Source organism: Lithobates pipiens, unplaced genomic scaffold, assembly GCF_037356315.1.
Source record: "Lithobates pipiens isolate NorthernLeopardFrog02 unplaced genomic scaffold, aLitPip1_a1.2 Scaffold_8, whole genome shotgun sequence".
NCBI lineage: Eukaryota > Metazoa > Chordata > Amphibia > Anura > Ranidae > Lithobates > Lithobates pipiens.
The window spans coordinates 107,716,546-107,736,002 of record NW_027507903.1 but is presented as its reverse complement, the minus strand read 5'-3'; the positions used below and the strand labels follow the sequence as shown (position 1 = coordinate 107,736,002).

The 19,457-nt window shown below is 46.2% G+C and overlaps 1 protein-coding gene across 1 annotated transcript in view; it reads right to left on the bottom strand.

Moving 5' to 3' along the window:
* ARID3B (AT-rich interaction domain 3B) overlaps window positions 1-19,457 on the bottom strand; it is a 108,735-nt gene that overhangs the window by 23,443 nt on the left and 65,835 nt on the right. The window contains exons 5-7 of the mRNA XM_077470578.1: window positions 17,479-17,662; window positions 16,217-16,461; window positions 3,019-3,276 (exon numbers count right to left, since the gene is read on the bottom strand). Coding sequence (XP_077326704.1) covers window positions 3,019-3,276; window positions 16,217-16,461; window positions 17,479-17,662 — 687 coding nt within the window. The remainder of the gene's footprint in view (window positions 1-3,018; window positions 3,277-16,216; window positions 16,462-17,478; window positions 17,663-19,457) is intronic.

Genomic DNA, 19,457 nt, shown 5'->3' with positions numbered 1-19,457 from the left:
GGTGATGCTCTTCTGTGTCCCCACTCTACATATATGGATGGCTCCTCTAAAAGCTATTGAGAGGTACTTTGTCATGATGCATTCTGCTCTGAAATCTTTCCCATACTATACACTCAATTTAGCTTTACAAAAGAATAAGGTCCTTTGTTTTCAAGCACATGACTATATTTTAAACCTCATTGGACTAAGCTGGAATAAACTTTTGAAAATAAAGGTTACACTAGAGTATAAGCCCTGGGAATTCAGCCTGGTGTGTCAAGCTTACAGATGTCTCAAAAAGTCTGATAGTCAAGAAAACACAAAATAGATGAACTTGGAGAATCAAAACACTCCCATTTAAAGAGGAAGTAAACTCTACCACTCTGATGCTTCTTTTCATTTACCGTATATACTCGAGTATAGGCCGACCCGAATATAAGCCGAGGCCCCCAATTTACCCCCAAAAAAACTGGCAAACTTATTGACTCGTGTATAAGCCGAGGGTGAGACATGCCTGTCCATCCCTGTGTGTCCGTCCATCCCTGTGTGTGTGTCCGTCCATCCCTGTGTGTGTGTGTCCGTCCATCCCTGTGTGTGTGTGTCCGTCCATCCCTGTGTGTGTGTGTCCGTCCATCCCTGTGTGTGTGTGTCCGTCCATCCCTGTGTGTGTGTGTCCGTCCATCCCTGTGTGTGTGTGTCCGTCCATCCCTGTGTGTGTGTGTCCGTCCATCCCTGTGTGTCCGTCCATCCATCCCTGTGTGTGTGTGTGTCCATCCATCCATCCATCCCTGTGTGTGTGTGTCTCCATCCATCCATCCATCCCTGTGTGTGTGTCTCCATCCATCCATCCCTGTGTGTGTGTGTCTCCATCCATCCATCCCTGTGTGTGTGTGTGTGTGTGTGTGTGTGTGTGTGTGTGTGTGTGTGTGTGTGTGTGTGTGTGTGTGTGTGTGTGTGTGTGTGTGTGTGTGTGTGTGTGTGTGTGTGTGTGTGTCCAGCCTACCTGTGTCCCGAGCCTTTGTCCCGAGCCTCCGTCCCGTGCCTTGCCTCCTTGCCTCCGTCCCGTGCCGTGCCTTGCATCCGTCCCGTGTCGTGCCTTGCCTTGCCCCCGTCCCGTCCCGTGCCGTGCCGTGCCTTGCCTCCGTCCCGTGCCCTCTTCGTCGGCGGCCATTGTAAAATTCAAAAGCTGCGCCGCCGCCTTCGCCTGTGATAGGCGGAACACTGAATTTCCCAGCAGCCTGTGTTCCGCCTATCACAGACGTCGTATCATCCTCGTCCGTAGTACGAGGATGATACGATGTCCGTGATAGGCGGAACACAGGCTGCTGGGAAATTCAGTGTTCCGCCTATCACAGGCGAAGGCGGAGCCGGAGGCGCGGCTTTTGAATAGAATGGCCGCTGTCTGTCTGCTCGACACGCTGATCGAGCGGGCAGACAGCGATGACTCGAGTATAAGCCGAGGGGGGCACTTTCAGCCTCAAAAAAGAGGCTGAAAATCTCGGCTTATACTCGAGTATATACGGTAGTCCATTATAATAATTATCAAACTATAGCCACTGTAATCCAGCCCAAAACGCATATTACTTACTGTTTAAAGACACTTTAAAAAACTTGTTTCCCGGGGTTAGGCAGCGCCATCTTAAGTATTTTTTTCTGAGTCCATAGTGGAGTGCATTTCCGCCCTTACATTGAGCACTTCCTGTACTGTTAACCAAGCCTCCTTCTCAAACCAAGGTTTCCATGGGAACCCTGCTTCCCTGTTCATAGCGGACTTGTTTTATTTCATAGTATGTGCCGATTGTCTGTTTGCCTGTGTCAGTCTTATCAGCTTCAGCTGATAAGACTGCAATAATGGCCAGGTTTACATTGCATGTATTGTCACATGGTGTGTAGGAGGAAGCTCGTAATGATTCTACAGCCTCCTGGGATATCAGTGTTGTGCCGTAGGAAGTCCTGATAACAGATAGATAAGCACATAGAGTGTGTGCCGTAGATCAGGGGAGATCTGGGCATGCTCAGTGATGTAATTCTAAAGAACGAAAAGGATTACAATACTAAGTAAGGAGATATCTACAAGCAGTGTTCATTAGGGTTTTTTGATGCTGATTTACATGGGACAAACTTGTGGGGGAGAGTTTACAACCACTTTAAAACATATGTACATAGATGGTTCTCCACCAGAATGGTTGTGAAAGTCGCATTCTTGGTTTTATAAATAGAGCCCATTTATTATTATACAAGATTTCCCCATAGTGTATTTTACAAAGGGGGGAAAAAAAAAAGAAAAAAAAAATTTTTGTTGCAGTATTTTACAGAGAAAAACTGGATATCAGAACTGAATGTTGAGAGAAGAATGGAATTCATTAAACAAAATTATACTCACCTAGGTGGATCAGCATTGGTCCGATGCTGCACCTGTCCCATGCTGGCTCGAAGATAAAGAACAGAGCGATTAAACACCACTGATCGCTCAGCTCTCTGTCTTCAGCTTGCAAAGAGCTGGTGACTATTGATCACAGACTCTCTGCTCTGCCCCTCCAGCATTCACTAGAGCACTGATGTGGAGGGGGCAGAAGCAGCTGTCTCAGGATCTCAGCAGAACTGTAAGAGGCTGAGCCAGCTGCCAGTCTAGGCATCTGGGTGGATCTTTAACATTTGGTCAGGATCCCTTTACAGTATGGACTGGCTCTGATGTCAGCTGACTGCAGGCTTTAGCCCACTGTTGGCTGAAAACGGGTCACGGGAGTGCAGAACAAAACAGCGCACTCCTGCGATCCATAGGAGAAATAGAGCCCCAAAAAACTTTGGTTATTCTTCAAGAAAAAAATCTTTTCAATACTTGCACATATTACTTACTCCATGAGGAGTTAGACTAGGTAAAAGCACTGTGATGTTAGTGTCAATGTCAGCCACACATTTGTGAAGATTAGCCATAAACTGACCTTTTATGCCAAGCGATTATCAAATACTTTTAAAATTCTTGCAATAGGCCAAGAATTTCTTGGGGTATTACAATGCATGAGATCAGGAATTACTTACCCTTCCCATTAATCTTTAGTTTCATAGGTATCTGTCGTGCCATGCTTAAAAGATTGTGTTGGAAGGCTTGCTGCATGAGCCTTTGCTGCTCTTCCATTGGTGTACGTGCTATTCGCTTTTCAAGGGGTTCGCCTGTCTCCAGCCTTTCCTTCAGCTGCTCTATTGAAATTGATCGCAGCCCTAAAGGGGTGTGTTGTGCATTTATGGGCCCAGCAGCTACTGCCATGCGATTAGGTAACATGCCTGCAGGACTGTCACCTATTAAAAAAAAAAACATAAAAAAAAGGTAAGCACAGTTGGTCGTGTAAAGCTTAAAAAAAGGTTATAAAAAAATCACACAAACCGCAAAACTACAAATTTCCCTGTCATAGTTCAAAAAAAGCAATGCAAGTAAAAGGAATGTGATGTGAGCTGTCAGTTAAGACTAGATCATAAGGATTTTTTTTTATTGAAACCCCTGCTAACGACGCATTCATTCTTAACCCTGCTTAAAGTAAATGTATTTTGGAATAAAGGTGTAAAACCGTGGAAGAAAAAAAAAAAAAAATCTGACAGGGTTTTATTTTTTAGTGTCTCTTCTGAAGATTCTCCTCTTCATGTTCTGATGACAGTGGTCACCAAGTCAACAAAAACACTATAGTACAAGTTTATACCACTTTTTTTGTCAATAGAGGAGAAAGGGAATTCCCTTAATTTCAATATGTACAACTAGCTGAGCTACAACTACAATGTGTTCCCCACAAAAGTAGCAGAGAAAAAATATGATTTTTGTACTTACCGTAAAATCCTTTTCTCTGAAGTTCACTGACAGACACAGCTCCATTAGTCTTGACCGTTGGGTTATTACGCCACCTTCAGAAGAGGACTAGGCAGAACATGTAACACGTGAAAAACAGAACTTTACAGTTCCGCCCAGGGGCCGGGCCCTCTTGTAATATCCCCTCAGCCTGCCTCCTGCAGCTCAGTACGTCAACAAGCAGTATAAGGTAAACCAATAGGAGGGGAGGGTGCTGTGTCAGTCAGTGAACTTCAGAGAAAAAGGATTTTACGGCGAGTACAAAAATCCTATTTTCTCTTTCGTTCACTGACTGACACAGCTCCATTAGTCTTGACCATAGGGGATGTCCCCAAGAAGTGTCATAACGAGGGGTGGAAACAGCATAAAAACTTCCCCCACAACCACAAGTGGTCCCTAACAGGGGAGTCACCATCTTAACTAGCCACATCAGAATTTGCGGTCAACAAATGCAACAGTGAATACTCAAAGTAACTATTTTTAAAACAGAGGAAAAAGTGCAGAATTGCAACATTACACGGCCGCCTGCAAAACCTTGCGGCCAAAGCAGGCATCAGATGATGCGCTTACATCCACTTTGTAGAATTTGGTAAAAGTGTGAACGGCTGATATTTGCCCCTTAATGGTGCTTAAAGCCAATTTCTGGTGTACTCCTCGCTGTCGAAACAGCAGGATCCTGGAAACGGAATTGGTGCGCGGACGCCACCCTCTCTCATACATGTAGGCTTTCCAGGTACGATGGTATATCTTCCGAGAAGATTTTCATGCCCTCAGCATAGTTGAAATCACCGAGTCCAAAAGACCCCGGTTCCTTAGCACCTGGCTCTCAACAGCCATGGCGTTAAAACAAGCGATGGCAAGGCAGGATGGAGAATCGGACCTTGACACAGAAGGTCCTCTCATAACGGTAGTCACCAGGGAGCGTCGGCAAACAGGCGTACTAGGTCAGCGTACCAGGGGCGCAGAGGCCAATCTGGGGCAATCAGTATTACTGGAATCCCCTCGGCCTCCACTCTGCGGAGTAGACGTGGTAGAAGTTTTAGCGGAGGAAAGGCGTAGATCAGCCGGGACTAACCCCTGTGAGCCACCAGCATGTCTGACGCGTCTGCCCAAGGATCTCGTCCTGGATACGAATCTCGGTACCATCTGATTGAGACGGGAGGCCAGATCATCCATGTCTGGTGTGCCCCACCGCAGGCACAGTAGCCTGAACATCTCCGGATGCAACGCCCATTCTCCTGAGTCCAGCATCTGGCAACTTAGGTAGTCCGCCTGCCAGTTTTCTACTCCCGGGATGTAAATGGCAGACGCTCTGCCCACTAAAGGATGTGAGCGGCCTCCCGTGCTGCAGCCGAGCTTCGTGTTCCTCCTTGATGGTTGACATATGCCACCGCCGTGGTGTTGTCCGACTGGATCCTGATCGGATGTCCTCAAAGTCTCATTGATCATGTGGAGAGGCATAGCCTGATCACTCGGAGCTCGAGCACATTGATCGGCAACTCGAATTCCTCCTCCAACCAGAGGCCCTGGGTCGACTGTACTCCCAGTAACCAAGCCCAGCCGGTCAGGCTGGCGTCCGTTCTCACTGTCCAATGCAGAGGTAGGAACGACTTCCTGGATCGAAGTGCTGAAGACCTCAGCCACCAGAGCACACCCGACTGGCTCACCCGAATCTGCCAATCCAGGGATAAGGGAGATTTGTCCTATTTTGTCAATATCTCCTTCTGCAGGACTCTGGTGGTGTCGAAGGAGGCCACCATGAGGCCCAGAACTCGCATGCAGAAGCGCAGCGACGATCACCTGCAGTTCATCAATAGTTTTACCGCAGCTCTGAGAGTCTGCAGTTTGTCTGAAGGGAGAAAAACTCACTTCCATGGAGTCCAGTAGTCAGCCTAGGTACTCCAAGTGCTGAGTCGGTATGAGCACCGACTTTTATAGGTTCAACAGCCACCCAAATTCCTGCAGGGTTTGCATGGTGATCGCCACATCCTCCTTTAATTCTGAGGTGGAAGATGCTCTCAGAAGGAGATAGTCTAGGTAACCTATGATTGTGATCCTGCAACAATGACAAAATTGGAGCCAATACCTTGGTAAAGACTCGAGGTGCTGATGCTAAGCCAAAAGGGAGAGCCACAAACTGGTAGCGGGCTTCCCCAACTGAAAATCGCAGAAACCTCTGATGCCTGAGGCATATGGGTAATGTGCAGGTACGCATCCTGGATGTCCAAAGACGCCAAGGAGTCCCCTTGATTGAGTGCCGAGACTACTGAGCGAACTGATTCCATTCTGAACCTCTGTACTTTTATAAAGCAATTGAGGGCTTTCAGGTCCAAGATTGGATGTACCTCTTTTTTGCGGACTACAAACAGATTGGAGTAGAACCCCTGGAACCCTTTCGACTCTGGAACAGGCACTATCACCCCGCGGCTTAGTAGGTCCCTTACCGCCCCCAATAGGGCCTCCCAATGAGGCGGGAGTAAGAGTATGCTGGAGGGGAAGAATCTGTTTGGTGGCCAAGAGAGGAACTCTTGTAGCCAGAGGAAATCAGTTCGCAGACCCATTTGTCGGAACAGCCGAGAGGTCCACCGGGCTGCAAACTCCTGAAGGCGACCCCCCACCCGAGAGACGGGCAGGGGCAAACCTTCAAGCCAAATCAGGCACCGCAGCCCCACTGCTGACACTGAGGCCCCGGACAGCAAGGAAAGCGTATCCAGGGCCACGTCACAAACAAACATACTCAAGACCGTGCACTAACTGGTCTGCTAGTTCCACGCAGACGGGAGTAGCCTGCTGCTTCCCCAAAATCGCGATGCAAAAGCTTTGCCCATCCAGTAAGTGTCTGCGACACAAGTGCTGTAGCCAGTACTGGTCGTATTGCTGACCCCACAACCGTAAACAAGGAAAGGGCCTCGGCCTTCCCATCAGTAGGATTCTTAAATGCAGGAATCCCCTCTACCAGGATTGTGGTTACTTTGTTTAACCTGGATACTGGGGGGTCCACGACCGGAGGAGCCGACCATTTTTTAAGAGGCTCTCCTCAAAGGGGTAGCACACCGTCAATGTTTTAGGGACCGAGAAGGTCCGTTGCGGGCTTCTTCATTCCTTGTATACGAACTTAGGCGTATGGGTCGGCTTACGGGACCCAAAAGGGACCGCTACTTAAGCAGACGAACCTGCTGTATCATGAATTTTCAGGGTATCGCGCACAGCTGTGGTAAGTGCTCCAATTAGTGCTTTGTCTTGCGCGGACCCAGACGGGGACACATCCTCACTGTCCAATCGGTCCTGGTCAGCATCATCTGAAGCAACAGAGCAGGGGCCGCCAGTCTCAGCAGGACCAGAGTCTGCATCAGAGCTCTCCCCAGAGGACAGGGTGGAGGCGCCCTGGCAACGTACGTTTCAAGGACCACCGACAAAGCATCCAAAGACACTGCACTGTTTGCAGACAAGCCGGTTGCAATTGCAGGGAGTTCTGGGGAAGAAACACCAGTTTCTGAAGCCATGCTGACCCACCCTGTCTGCTACCCTTGGGGACTTAGGACAGGTGCACAGTCCCACCGTCCTAGCTGCTGCAGACTGAGGGGTGCCCACCACAGGACTCACGACGAGTGCTGCGCCGTTCAGTTACAGGCGTCTGCGTCCAGCATCAGCTTCCAGATGTCCTGAGCAAAAAAACACGCCATTCTGAGCAGCAGAGACCAGCACAGAGGAGAAAAGCCACGCTGGGCTACAACAAAATGGCTACCCTGTATAAAGGACATAAAATCACAAGGAAAGTGGCCGCCGAGCTACAGAAAAATGGCCCCTGACCATGCTTTCCACTGAGGCACACCAAAAACGGCCAACAAACTGTACACAGTAAAAAAGGATAGAGAAAATGGCGGCAGAACAGCACTCATGGTGATCAGCACATGCAGAACTCCAGACACCTAGCGGGGAGACCACAGACACCCAGCGCAGCCCCTAATCTAAGGTGAGAGACCCCCAGGGGACCCCTGGCTACAGGTACACACACTGCTCAGCAGCCCATGATGTAGCATCCCCCATTGGGGGGGGGGGATAGGGAGAGAAGAGAGGGAGGACAGTGACCCCCTAATCGACCTCCCAGGGAATGTCCAGCTGCTCAATCCCGCCGAGGCAGGGAGAGCTGTACTTACCATCTGGACGAGCTGGGGACATCCCATCACAGACCCGCTCTCCGAGCAGTACGGTGTGGCTGCTGGCCACGGCACACTGTGACAAGGACATCAGTAGTCTGGCCATGTGTGCCCCGGAGCTCACTGGCCGCCCCTGGAGCCTGAGGGGCATGTTGTGGCCGACCTAGCACGTAGCTTGGGTCTGCACAAGCTCGATGGCCAGGCTGGGGAGACTACAAGGATCTAACCCAGTGGGCTGTTGATAGCAGATCACAGGATCTTAAAATCTTGCACAAAAGGCAAACATTCAGCAAATAATCCCAGGACCGATGGTCCTGCACGGAGCCTAGGTCCAACTCCTTTACTAGGCAGAAAAAAAAAACTGAGCTGCAGGCGGCAGGCTGAGGGGTTATTACCAGAGGGACCGCCCCCTGGGTGGAATTGTAAAGTTCTACTTTTTTCACATGTGTTACAATGTTCTGCCTAGTCCTCTCCTGAAGGTGGCATAATAACCCTACGGTCAAGACTAATGGAGCTGTGTCAGTCAGTGAGCGAACAAGAAAAAGCTGATTATTACTCTTTTTAACCACTTGCCGACCACCCCATGTAAATATTACTGCAGGGTGGTGGCTCCTAGAGGATTTCCTAGATTTCCTCTTCCGGGTCTGGGGCACACACACGCGCCTCCAGCGAACCAATCCCGATGTGATTGGAGCCAATCAGCGGGTCCCGCAGACTCAATGTCCGCCAGGACACGCCAATCATTCATGAGAGGCACAGAACGGTGCTCTGCTAGTAGGGGAGACAGAGATAATGCCGTTTCTGCTAAACAGGAACACAAATCTGACTCCTCACAGTTAAACCACCCCCCCAGTTAGAAAGCACCCCCTAGGAGCACATAGATTGCCCCGGATGTTAACCCCTTACCTGCCAGTGTCATTAGTACAGTGACAGTGCATATTTTTTTAAGCACCGATCGCTGTATTGGTGTTACTGGTCCCCCCTAGTGTCTGATTTATCCACCTCAATGTCACAGTCACGCTACAAGTCAAAAATAAAATTATTCCATTAAAAATATGCCATCATTTGCGCATGCTATAACTTTTGCGCCAACCAATCAATATACGCTTATTGGGATTAATTTACCAAAAACATGTAGAAGAATACCAATTGTCCTAAACTGATGAAGAAATTTGATTTGACTTTTTTTTTTTATTGCGTGTGTTCTATAGCAGAAAGTAAAAAATAGTATTTTTTTCAAAATTGTTTTTTTTTTTTTGTTTATAGCTCAAAAAAATAAAAGAAACGGCAAACGAATCAAATACCATCAAAAGAAAGCTCTATTTGTGGAAACAAATAGGATTTTTATAACCGCTTACCTGCAAAATCCTTTTTTTGGAGCATATCACGGGACACAGGGCCATAGTAGTTACTATGTGGGTTATAGGCCACCTTCAGGTGATCGACACTGGCACACCCTGGGTTCACACCTATGCATTTTTAGTGCTTTTCGCATTTTGCAGATTTGCACTACAGTCCATCTAACATGGTTTCCTATGGAGGTGTGAATCCAGCCTAGAGACAGGAAATCCACTCCCTATATAACCCCTCTCACTACTGGGAGTACCTCAGTTTTGTAGCAAAGCAGACAGACCTCTGTGTCCCATGATGTACTCCAAGAAAAGGATTTTACAGGCAAGCCGTTATAATGTGGGATGTCCCAGAGCAATACCAACTGAGGGGAGGGAGACAACAAAAGTAGGGCATCATGAGACCAGGACTTATACTGCTACCTACAGCACACTACGCCCAAAGGCAATATCCTCACGCCTTCTTACATCCACCTGATAGAATCTGGTAAATGTATGGACTGAAAACTAAGTTGTAGCCTTGCAGATTTGAGCCATGGAAGCTTGGTGATGCACTGCCCACAAAGCACTAACAGCCCTAGTGGAGTGCGCTTTGATTTGAGAGGGTGGAATCTACCTCTTCAAACCATAAGCTTGAGCAATTACTTGCCAAATCCAGTTAGACATAGTAGATTTCAATGCTGCCTGTCCTTTTTTAGGACCTTCAGGCAAAACAAACAAAACATCAGTTTTTCGAGTATGAGCAGTCGCCTTCAAGTAGACTGACTGCTCAGTCTAGAGAATGTGGCGACTTCTCTTCCGTAGAACAGGGTTCTGGAAAAAACAAAGGTAAAACAATATCCTGGTTTAAATGAAAACCTGACACTAACTTCGGGAGAAAGTTAGGCTCTTTACAAGAAAGAGCAGCCAACTCTGATAGCCATATCTTCTGCAAGAAGGGTATCAGAAAAATGAGTTTCCTTGTCAAAAGGACCAAGGGAATATGCCGTATCGGCTCAAAAGGTTTTTATAATGCAATAGAACCAAATTCAAGTCCCAAGGGTTCACGGTTGACCTAACAGGAGGCTTAAGCGGCGTTATCCCTTGAATAAAGCTGCTGACCAAAGCATGCGAAGAAAGTAGTTATTGAAATACAGATAAGGCCGAGACCTTTGTTAGTACTCAAGGCCAGCTTCATTTCTAAACCCATCTGCAGAAAGTCAAGGATTCTAACTATGACATACTCAATGGGGTGCCAATCCCTGGATTCACACCAGGAGACATATGCCTTCCTGACTTTATAATATATGATTCTTGAGGCTGGCTTCCTTGCATTAATCAAGGTAGATACCACTGAACCTGATATAGCCCACGCTTCTTCAGAATGTGGGTCTCAATAGCCATACCATTAAATTTAGCATTTGTAAAGTAGGATGGAATACCAGACCCTGCGAGAGAAGTTCTGGACGTGGTGGTAGGGTCCATGGGTCCACTACCGCCATCCTTATGATATCTGCATAACAGAATCTTCTGGGCCATGCTGGGGCCACAAGAATCACAGACTTCCCTTCCGGCTTGATCCTGTGAAGAAGTCATGGAAGCAGCAGAATAGGAGGGAATGAATAAATCAGTGAGAACTAATTTCACAGGGACACCAAGGCATCAGTTCCGCACACTAGCAGATCCCTTGTTCTTGACACAAAGTTGTTGATCTTTTTGTTGAAACTGGAGGCAAACAGATCCACATCTGGGATCTCCCATCTTTGGCATATTGTCAGAAAGATATCGGGGTGAAGGGACCATTCTCCCAGGAACAACTGTTGGTGACTCAAGTAGTCCGCCTGCCAATTTTCTTTTCCTGGAAAGAAGACTGCCGATAGGCAAGGTACATTGTTTTATGCCCAAGCTAGTATGTGATTCACCTCTCACTGGACCACACGACATCTTGTGCCCCCTTGGCGATATAAGCCACTGTTGTGGCATTGTCAAATTGGATCCCGACAGGACAATTCTGTAACGTGAACGTCCAGGCCCTCAGGGCCAAGCGAGCTGCCCGAATTTCTAGAATGTTGATGGCAGATTCTTTCAACCGCCAACTGAGGCTCCAGCGCACCCTTGGAGACAGACACATTGGGAAATCTAGAGCTTGTTCCAAGCAGATAGTATACAGTTTTGCAGCAGCCTCGAATGAAACTGAGCATAAGGAACGGCCTTGAATGAAGCCACCATCTTTCCCAGCAACCTCATGCAAAGTTGAATAGAAGGATTCTTCTTTGCCTTGACCACTTGAATCAGTTCCTTTATGGCACTGATCTTTTCCTGGGGCAAGAATATCCCTTTCTGGGCTGTATCTATGATCAGACCCAAGTATTCTAATCTCTCTAATGGTTTTAAGGAAGATTTCTCTAGGTTGAGAACCCAACCTAGGTATTCCAGGTAGTTGACTGTGGTGATCACAGACCCCTTGACACTTTTCCAGTCTCGGGGGCCGGTCCTTTGGTTGGGTTGGGGGTACGGGACCCTGGCGACCAATGCGCATGCGTGATGTGCCTTCCCTCTCATGCGTACGCGCTGCCACCAATGTATCTGCTGGTGGCGGCTGCGCGTGTGCGCGCTGTGATGTTTGCCTCGCGCATGCGCATAAGCTACCACCGTTTGGTCCTGTGCCCCTTCCCATCCATCTCCTCGTTTCGGCGGCGTCCGAACGTCTGAGGTCGCTGCGCCGTATGACGCGGCGCCGCCTCACCTGGGAAGCAGCCACCCCGTACATACACCTCTGCTGACACTTTTCGGCGGAGTGTGAGTTAGGGGGAGTGGAGGGGCGGGAGATTCATATTGGGCAACCATTCAGCACTCACACCCGCCCCCTCTAGGGACAGTTTCTGTCATAACACACCTGGTTGAGCCATTATATAAACCTGACATCCATCAGCATTTAGCTGCTGCATGTCCAGATTGTGTATCAAAACTAGACTGAACGCTTCTGAACTGTACGAATACAAGTGTTTTCCTTTTTATTACATGATACTTACAATTCTAGCTTCCACTAACTACATCTCTTATTTGTAGTATTAAACTGCCTTATTGCAGTTAATCATTAGACAACCCATATATGTATTGGTGTAGGAATATAGTTTGAAGATTTGGTACCAATATACAATTTATTTTACCCTTGAGCCAATTTCAATCACACTTTTAGATGACATATCTTATTGCATTTCTATTCATTCTCTCCGGGAGACTGATACTACACTATACATTATACCGATCTTGAACTCCCGTCCCTCCTATTTATTGCTTCTCGAGGACTCCTCGGCCCATTGCACTTGGTTGGCCTTTATAATTTTTTTTTAAATAACTTTTTTTTGTGTGCGTTTCAGCTCTATACATTGAAGTGTTCTGCAACTTATTCTCACTCATCTGTCGGTAAGAACGATGGAGACTGGACCGATGGAGTGATACCTATTGCACTTTGGCTATTTAAGATCCGTCTGTGAGACAGAGATTGTACACCAATTTGTCCATACTGTAAGTGTTTCTCGTTATTGTTTTTGAATGTTCACCATATATGGTGCTGCCACCACATTATGCATTTATCTTATATACTTGACGTTGACTAATTGATACTTATGTATTTTTATATTAGATTATACAGTATCTCCAAAAAAGACCTCGAAGGAACTATACAAATAAACAAAGTTCCAAAACATGTCGGGTATTCTATGTATAATGTTCGATTGTGGTCTCGTACTTTAGAGTCCCCTACATCATGATCTAAAGATTTATCTGTATGAATTGCCCAACATATTGCTTTTAATGTGTTCATTTTTATATTATCCTAATAAAATGTATTACTTTTGTACTACTGTTGTACTTGCTGCACATATCTAGGACCCCATCTAGTCCCTTGGGAATTTTCTCCTCTTTGTTCTGGATTTTTGTTGGGATGAGGTGGGAGGTCTTGGGTGCTATATGCTATTGCTAGACTTCTTTTCTCTTCTAAAGTGGTGATCGTACTTGGGTCTAAGTGCGCTACCAACTGGTCTATCAAGAGCAGATCGTCTAGGTAAGCTATAATCGTTATACCTTGGCCCCTTAATCTGGCTAGAGGAGGGGCCAGGACCTTTGTAAACAATCGAGGTGCAGTAGCTAGACTGAAAGGCAGAGCTACAAACTGAAAATTAAGATTTTCTACCTCAAAACGCAAATGTTTCTGGTAAGCGGGGAAAATATGCACATGGGAGGTATGCATCCTTGACGTCGAATGATGCCAGAAGTTCTCCCCCTTGTAGGGTGGAGACTACTGATCGGATTGACTCCATGCGAAAAGAGCTGACATTCAAAAAACAGTTTAGATCTTTGAGATCTAGAATGGGTCTGACATCCCCATTTGGTTTTGGTACCGTGAAAAGGTTTGAATAAAACCCCAATCCCTGCTCTTCCTTGGGGACCACTGCGATCACTTTTTGAGAAAAAGGATGGTCTAATGCTTGAGAGACTTTTTCTCTGGATCCCTGGGAACATTTGATCTGAGAAAACAAGGAGACAGGAATTTACGGAACTCTAGTTTGTACCCTAAGTTATTGAGGAAGTCACCCATTTGTCAAGACACCCTTCCTGCCAGATCCTTGAGAACTGCCAAAGTCTTCCCCCCACTCAAGTATTTTGTCTTGTAGGTTTCCTCCCCCAGGACATCTTTTGTCCCTTTGGTTGACCCTGAGGTTTACCTCTTGAACTTGACAGCGGAGGCCGTCGTGACTGCCTGGAGACAGACGCCCCTGGCACTGGAGAAGGAGGTTTTTTTAAATGACATACATTTATCCCTCTTCCTAACTGGCAAAAGGGTACCTTTTCCACTTGAAATTTTATGGATGCATTTTGTGAAAAGGAAAACTAGCCAGGAGATTTTTGCATGGAGCTTCGGCTGACAAATTTTTCAACCATAAGATTCTACACATATGTACCAGCCCAAGCGCAAGGCCTGGAGAATAGAATATATCAGAGTCTATTGCAAAACATAAAGCCCCTGGTAGCTTGGCTAAATCCTGGGCCTGCTGATCAGGAACCTTGAGCACCTGTTTAAACTGGTCTCTCAAGGACTGACATACACCACTTGCTGCCGCTGCAGGCTGAGTCACTGAACCTGCCAGAGAAAAAAAGTGTTTTTAAATAGGAATTCCAACTTCTTATACATTGGATCGCTAAGCATTTGAGCATTGTCTACCGGACAAGTCAAACTTTTATTCACAGAGGATATAGCAGTGTCAATTGCTGGTATCTCCCACTTCTTAGTGAATTTTTCCTCCATAGGATAAAGTGTTGAAAACTTTTTAGGAGGGAAAAAATGCTTATCTGGGTGATCCCACTGAAAATACATAAGCTTTTCCAGCAATGAATGGACAGGAAAGGTATGCACAGCTTGAGGAGGCTTTAGCGAACTCAAACAAGAAGTGGGCTTATTAAGCGACTCAGTTAAGGGTAGCATAAATGTGGAACAGACCATCTCAGTAAGAGATTGCACTATCAATCTTTCAGATTGTGAAGCTGATCCTTCCGCATTTGACCCCTCAGAAGAGGAGTCATCAGCCCCTTCACGATCCCGAGAGAAAATAGTCTTCTCCCGACCCTAGTTCCTCAGTTTGAGGGTCCTGGGTAATGGACGGGGACCTGTTCCACACTGGCATGTGATTAAAGCTGCTAACCTTTCTTCCAAACCTAACATAGCTAAGGAAAAAAAACTTTATAGACAGGGGCTGCAGTGTTGGAAACAGTTACAACATTTGCCAGCCCTGATGGCTCACTCTGACCAGCCACCTCAGATATCTCAGGGGAGGATGCCACTACAGAGATGAGTTTAGGCGAATAGGAGAGTTGACAAAACCGCCGCACAGAGGCAGTGGGGAACAGAGCGGCATCCGCCAACCGTTCTGGCTACCCTCTCAATCCAGGGAGAGCTTCTGTCCAGGATTGCATGTGCTCCATGTGCTTTATACAGCTTTTATGCATGACAACATTTACTTTTAAAGGAGACAATTCATAAGAGAATTTAAAATTCCTTAGAAATCTCCACTTACCTTGCCCGCCGCAGGGATTATGTGGTAAACAATCAGACCCAATCTACAGCCCTCACAGTGGGCTCCATTAAAAAAACCTTCAGGAACCGGGCCCCTTTTTATCGGGGGAGCCACACTCCTGGACCAATAAAGCATCCAGCCAGAAAAACTTTATGGCTGAAAAAAAACAAACAAAGTACTGGATCCTGTGGTCCAGCTCTCTAAAAAGAGAAGCGTTACTGGCTAAACCTCGTTTCTTCTGTCACGAGGCCTGGGTAACATTCAATTCAGCATAAAAAGACACTTTGAATGGATCCGGTCGCATTGCTTGCCCCAGCAAGGAATATTCCAGTGGAGCTCAGCACATCTTTACTCGTGACCAACACCTAACACACTGGTGAAAAAACTAAGGTACTCCCAGTAGTGGGAAGGGTTATATAGGGAGTGGACTTCCTGTCTTAGGGTGTGCCAGTGTCCATCACCTGAAGGTGGCCCATAACCCACATAGTAACTACTATGACTGTGTACCATGATGTACGATAAAGAAAAAGACAATTTTATTTGGGTACAGCATTGCACGACCGCAGTGCCGAATCGGAAAAAATGGCCTGGTCATGAAGGGGGGGAGGTTAACCTTCCAGAGCAGAAGTGGTTAAAGAGAAAAAATATATATTTTATTGTATGTTAAAAATGTCAGGATAACAAAGTTTGCTATATACATGTGCTATTATTCTATAGACACCAGGGGGAGCTGCAGGACAAAACAGGATATTTGGGCAACAGACTTCACAAAACATGCAAGCAGGTTTTTATGCAACAGACAGCTAAAAAAAAAATTTCCATTTTCCACAGCAGACATCTGACCTTTCTTCAGTGGCGTTGATTGTGTCATACGAGAAGTTGGGTGCACTCCAAGCATGGGCACAGGAAGTTTTGGAGCCCCCAGAAGTGTGTTGGGCCCTCCTGGAGTGGGGGAATAGTTAAAGGAAGAAGTACCATAACTTGGGCGCCTTCCTTCTCGTCTATTTCCATCTATAGCAGCTTGCAACTCAGCAGGAGAGCTAAGAGACTTCTTTTCACACTCGTAGAGATAAAGGTACTTCATATATCTGTAAGATGCAAGAAGGATGCACCAAAATGAAAAATCACTTCCCCTTCACCTGTGAACACAAACATCTCACACATCCAGATCACAACTAGTTTCCCATACAGGGCAGACAGAGGGATAAATGATTGTGCACACAAACAGTGACAGAAAGACAGGCTAAAAAGGGGTTGTAAAGGTTCGTTTTTTATTTTGTTTATTTTTTTCCAACAACAAACGAGTGCCCCGTTGGAGACCCACATTGCAATAGGTCACCTAAGCATGTGCGCTTCTGAGTCCATCCACAGACAGCAGGACTCACCCCGGTCATTGGATTTGATCAACAGCAGTGGGAGCTAATGGCTGCGCTGCTATCAATCTATCTAATGAGGACCCGAGACAGCGGCTGGAGCTGCTGGGCTCGTCCCCGTCGATGGAATGATTGGGTTCAGGTAAGTAAAAGGGGGGATCTGGGGGGCTGCTGTACTACGGAAGGTTTTTCACCTTAAAAAGGGGTTGTAAACCCTTGTGTTTCTTTTCATTAAGGTGAAAAACCTGTCATGCAGCAGCCCCCCAGACCCCCTGTTTTACTTACCTGAACCAGTTCTCTCGCCCCGCTCTAGCCTGTGTCTCGTGTCCCGATTGGATAGATAGCAGCGCAGCCATTGGCTCCCACTGCTGTCAATCAAATCCAATGACGTGGGGCCGAGGTCCTGCTGTCTGAATCAATAGACGCAGCAGCAGGACACGGGAGCACGCTCGCACGGGTGTCCCAAAGGAGATCGCTTCTCCAAAAACAAAAGAAGAAAACAAGGGTTTAGTAAACCCTTAATAAATAGAATGCATTAAAGTGAAAAACCACGAGGGTTTACAACCCCTTTAAAACTGAGAAGACATAACACCTTGGTTCCAATATGGAAGAGTCGTTTTATACAATGGTAGGAAACAAAAAATGGAATACTATAAACAAAAACAAATAATGAACATTATATTAAAAGGTAAAATTCATAAGAACAATATTATACTGGGAGCAAGTACTCACTGTGTGCGCAAGGTGAAGGCAGCGCTTGTAATGGAAGTTGGTAGGTTCAGGCCCTTTGTGATCTCCCTCCAGATTTTCTTATTGATTACCTCTACAAGCCCCCCCTTCTCAGTTACAAGCTTGTAGAGCATATAGAGGTCCAGTAGCTGTTTGGCCATAATGGGAATGCGGCTGATAGGTGTGCCTGGATGAAAGCAAAAAATGGGCAATATGAACATTTTTTGAAAGTAACATCTTAAGGAGCACAAAAAAAATAAAAAATAAAAAAATAATAAAAAGGGACACGTAAAAGTTATAGGTTTTCTGCTTTGCAGGCAAAAAACTGACTTTTTTTTTAAGCTAAAAATAGGAACGTTTGGGCATCAAGAGAAAAGTGTCATATGATACGGTTATCTCAGGGGTTGACAAATTTGCTTGGAATCTAGGAGCCAGCTAAAAAAGTTAGGAGCCAGGTCCGTGACGGCGATCTGGACCTGTCCCTGGCCTGACATGGAGACGAGTGAGGGGAAGATAGCCCCCAGCCCCCCACCTGTCTCCAAGTCATTGCCCATAGCTCTTAGAGGGACATTTTTAAATTGCATTTTAGTGTAAATATGAGATGTGAGGTCTCTCTGACCCCAGATCTCATATATAAAAGAGGACCTGTCATGCTTTTTTCTATTACAAGGGATTTTTACATTCCTTGTAATAGGAATAAAAGTGACACACATTTTTATTTTTTTTTAAAAGAACAGTGAAAAAAATAAAAATAAAAGTTAAAATAAGAAAAAAAAATTGTTTTAAATGCGCCCTGTCTTGCCAAGCTTGCGTGCAGAAGCGAACGCATATATGAAAGCGGTGTTCAAACCACACATGTGAGGTATCGCTGCGATCGGTAGAGTAAGAGCAATAATTCTAGCCCCAGACCTCCTCTGACTCAAAACGTGCAACCTGAAGAATTTTTTAAACGTCGCCTATGGAGATTTTAAAGGGTAAAAGTTTATATAAGTATATATATATATATATTTTTTTTTTTTTTTTTTTTTTTTTTTTTGTTTAGGGGTTCTAAGTAAAGGGATGGAGAAAGACTGGCCATTAGCATTGTTGGTTGTAATTCCAACGGCCACCACAAGAGGGCGCCAGATTCCAGAAGGAACCATAGGATCACAGAAGGCCTCAAAGCCGGGGGCTCAATTACCGGCCGCCTGCGGCGCGGCCCGACGCGATCGCGCGGGGGGGGGGGGGTCCACGGAGACGGGATACCCCCCAGCTATGCTGCCCCAGGCGCAAGGTTGCTGATTCTAGTCGCCAATGCGACCTGGCGACCAGGTTTTGTCGAGCACTGGGTTATCTGTTATATAAAAAACCTTTATCTGTTATATCTAATCTTTTAACATGAATCTTTGCTTTGCCCATGCTGGCTAAAGCAGTAGGTTTGTGGCTGTTAATAATATTAAAGGGGTCGTAAAGGCAAAAGTTTTTTTTTAATCTTAACGCATTCTATGTATTTAGATTTAAAAAAAAAAACTTGTGTGCAGCAGCCGCCTCAGCCCCCCTAATACTTACTTACACTAAGAATTAGCCCCACCACCTTTTGTCCAGCGACGCTGCACAAGTGTCTCGTCAGGCTGGGACATCCCTCGCCCCAATTGGCTGGGACATTACTACCCCCCCCCCCCATTGGCGGGGACAGCAGTACGTTGCCATTGGTTCCCACTGCTATTAAAATCAGTCAGCCAATCAGGGGAAGGGTTTGGGAGCTGTAACTTGGCTCAGGTGCACCTCCCCCAAGCTGCTTGCTGTGGGGGTGCTTTAAAAATAACAGACTTTACACTTTTAAACCTTCAATTTTTTTTGAGCACCAGCAGCAGATTTATTAACAGGTATGCAGTTCATTTTTTTTAATTTTTTTTCTGCCTTCTCCAGACTGATTAGAGACTGCACTGTCCAGTTAAATCTTGTTGTGAAGACCAGAAGTTCAGAGAAGCAGCACAGAGAGC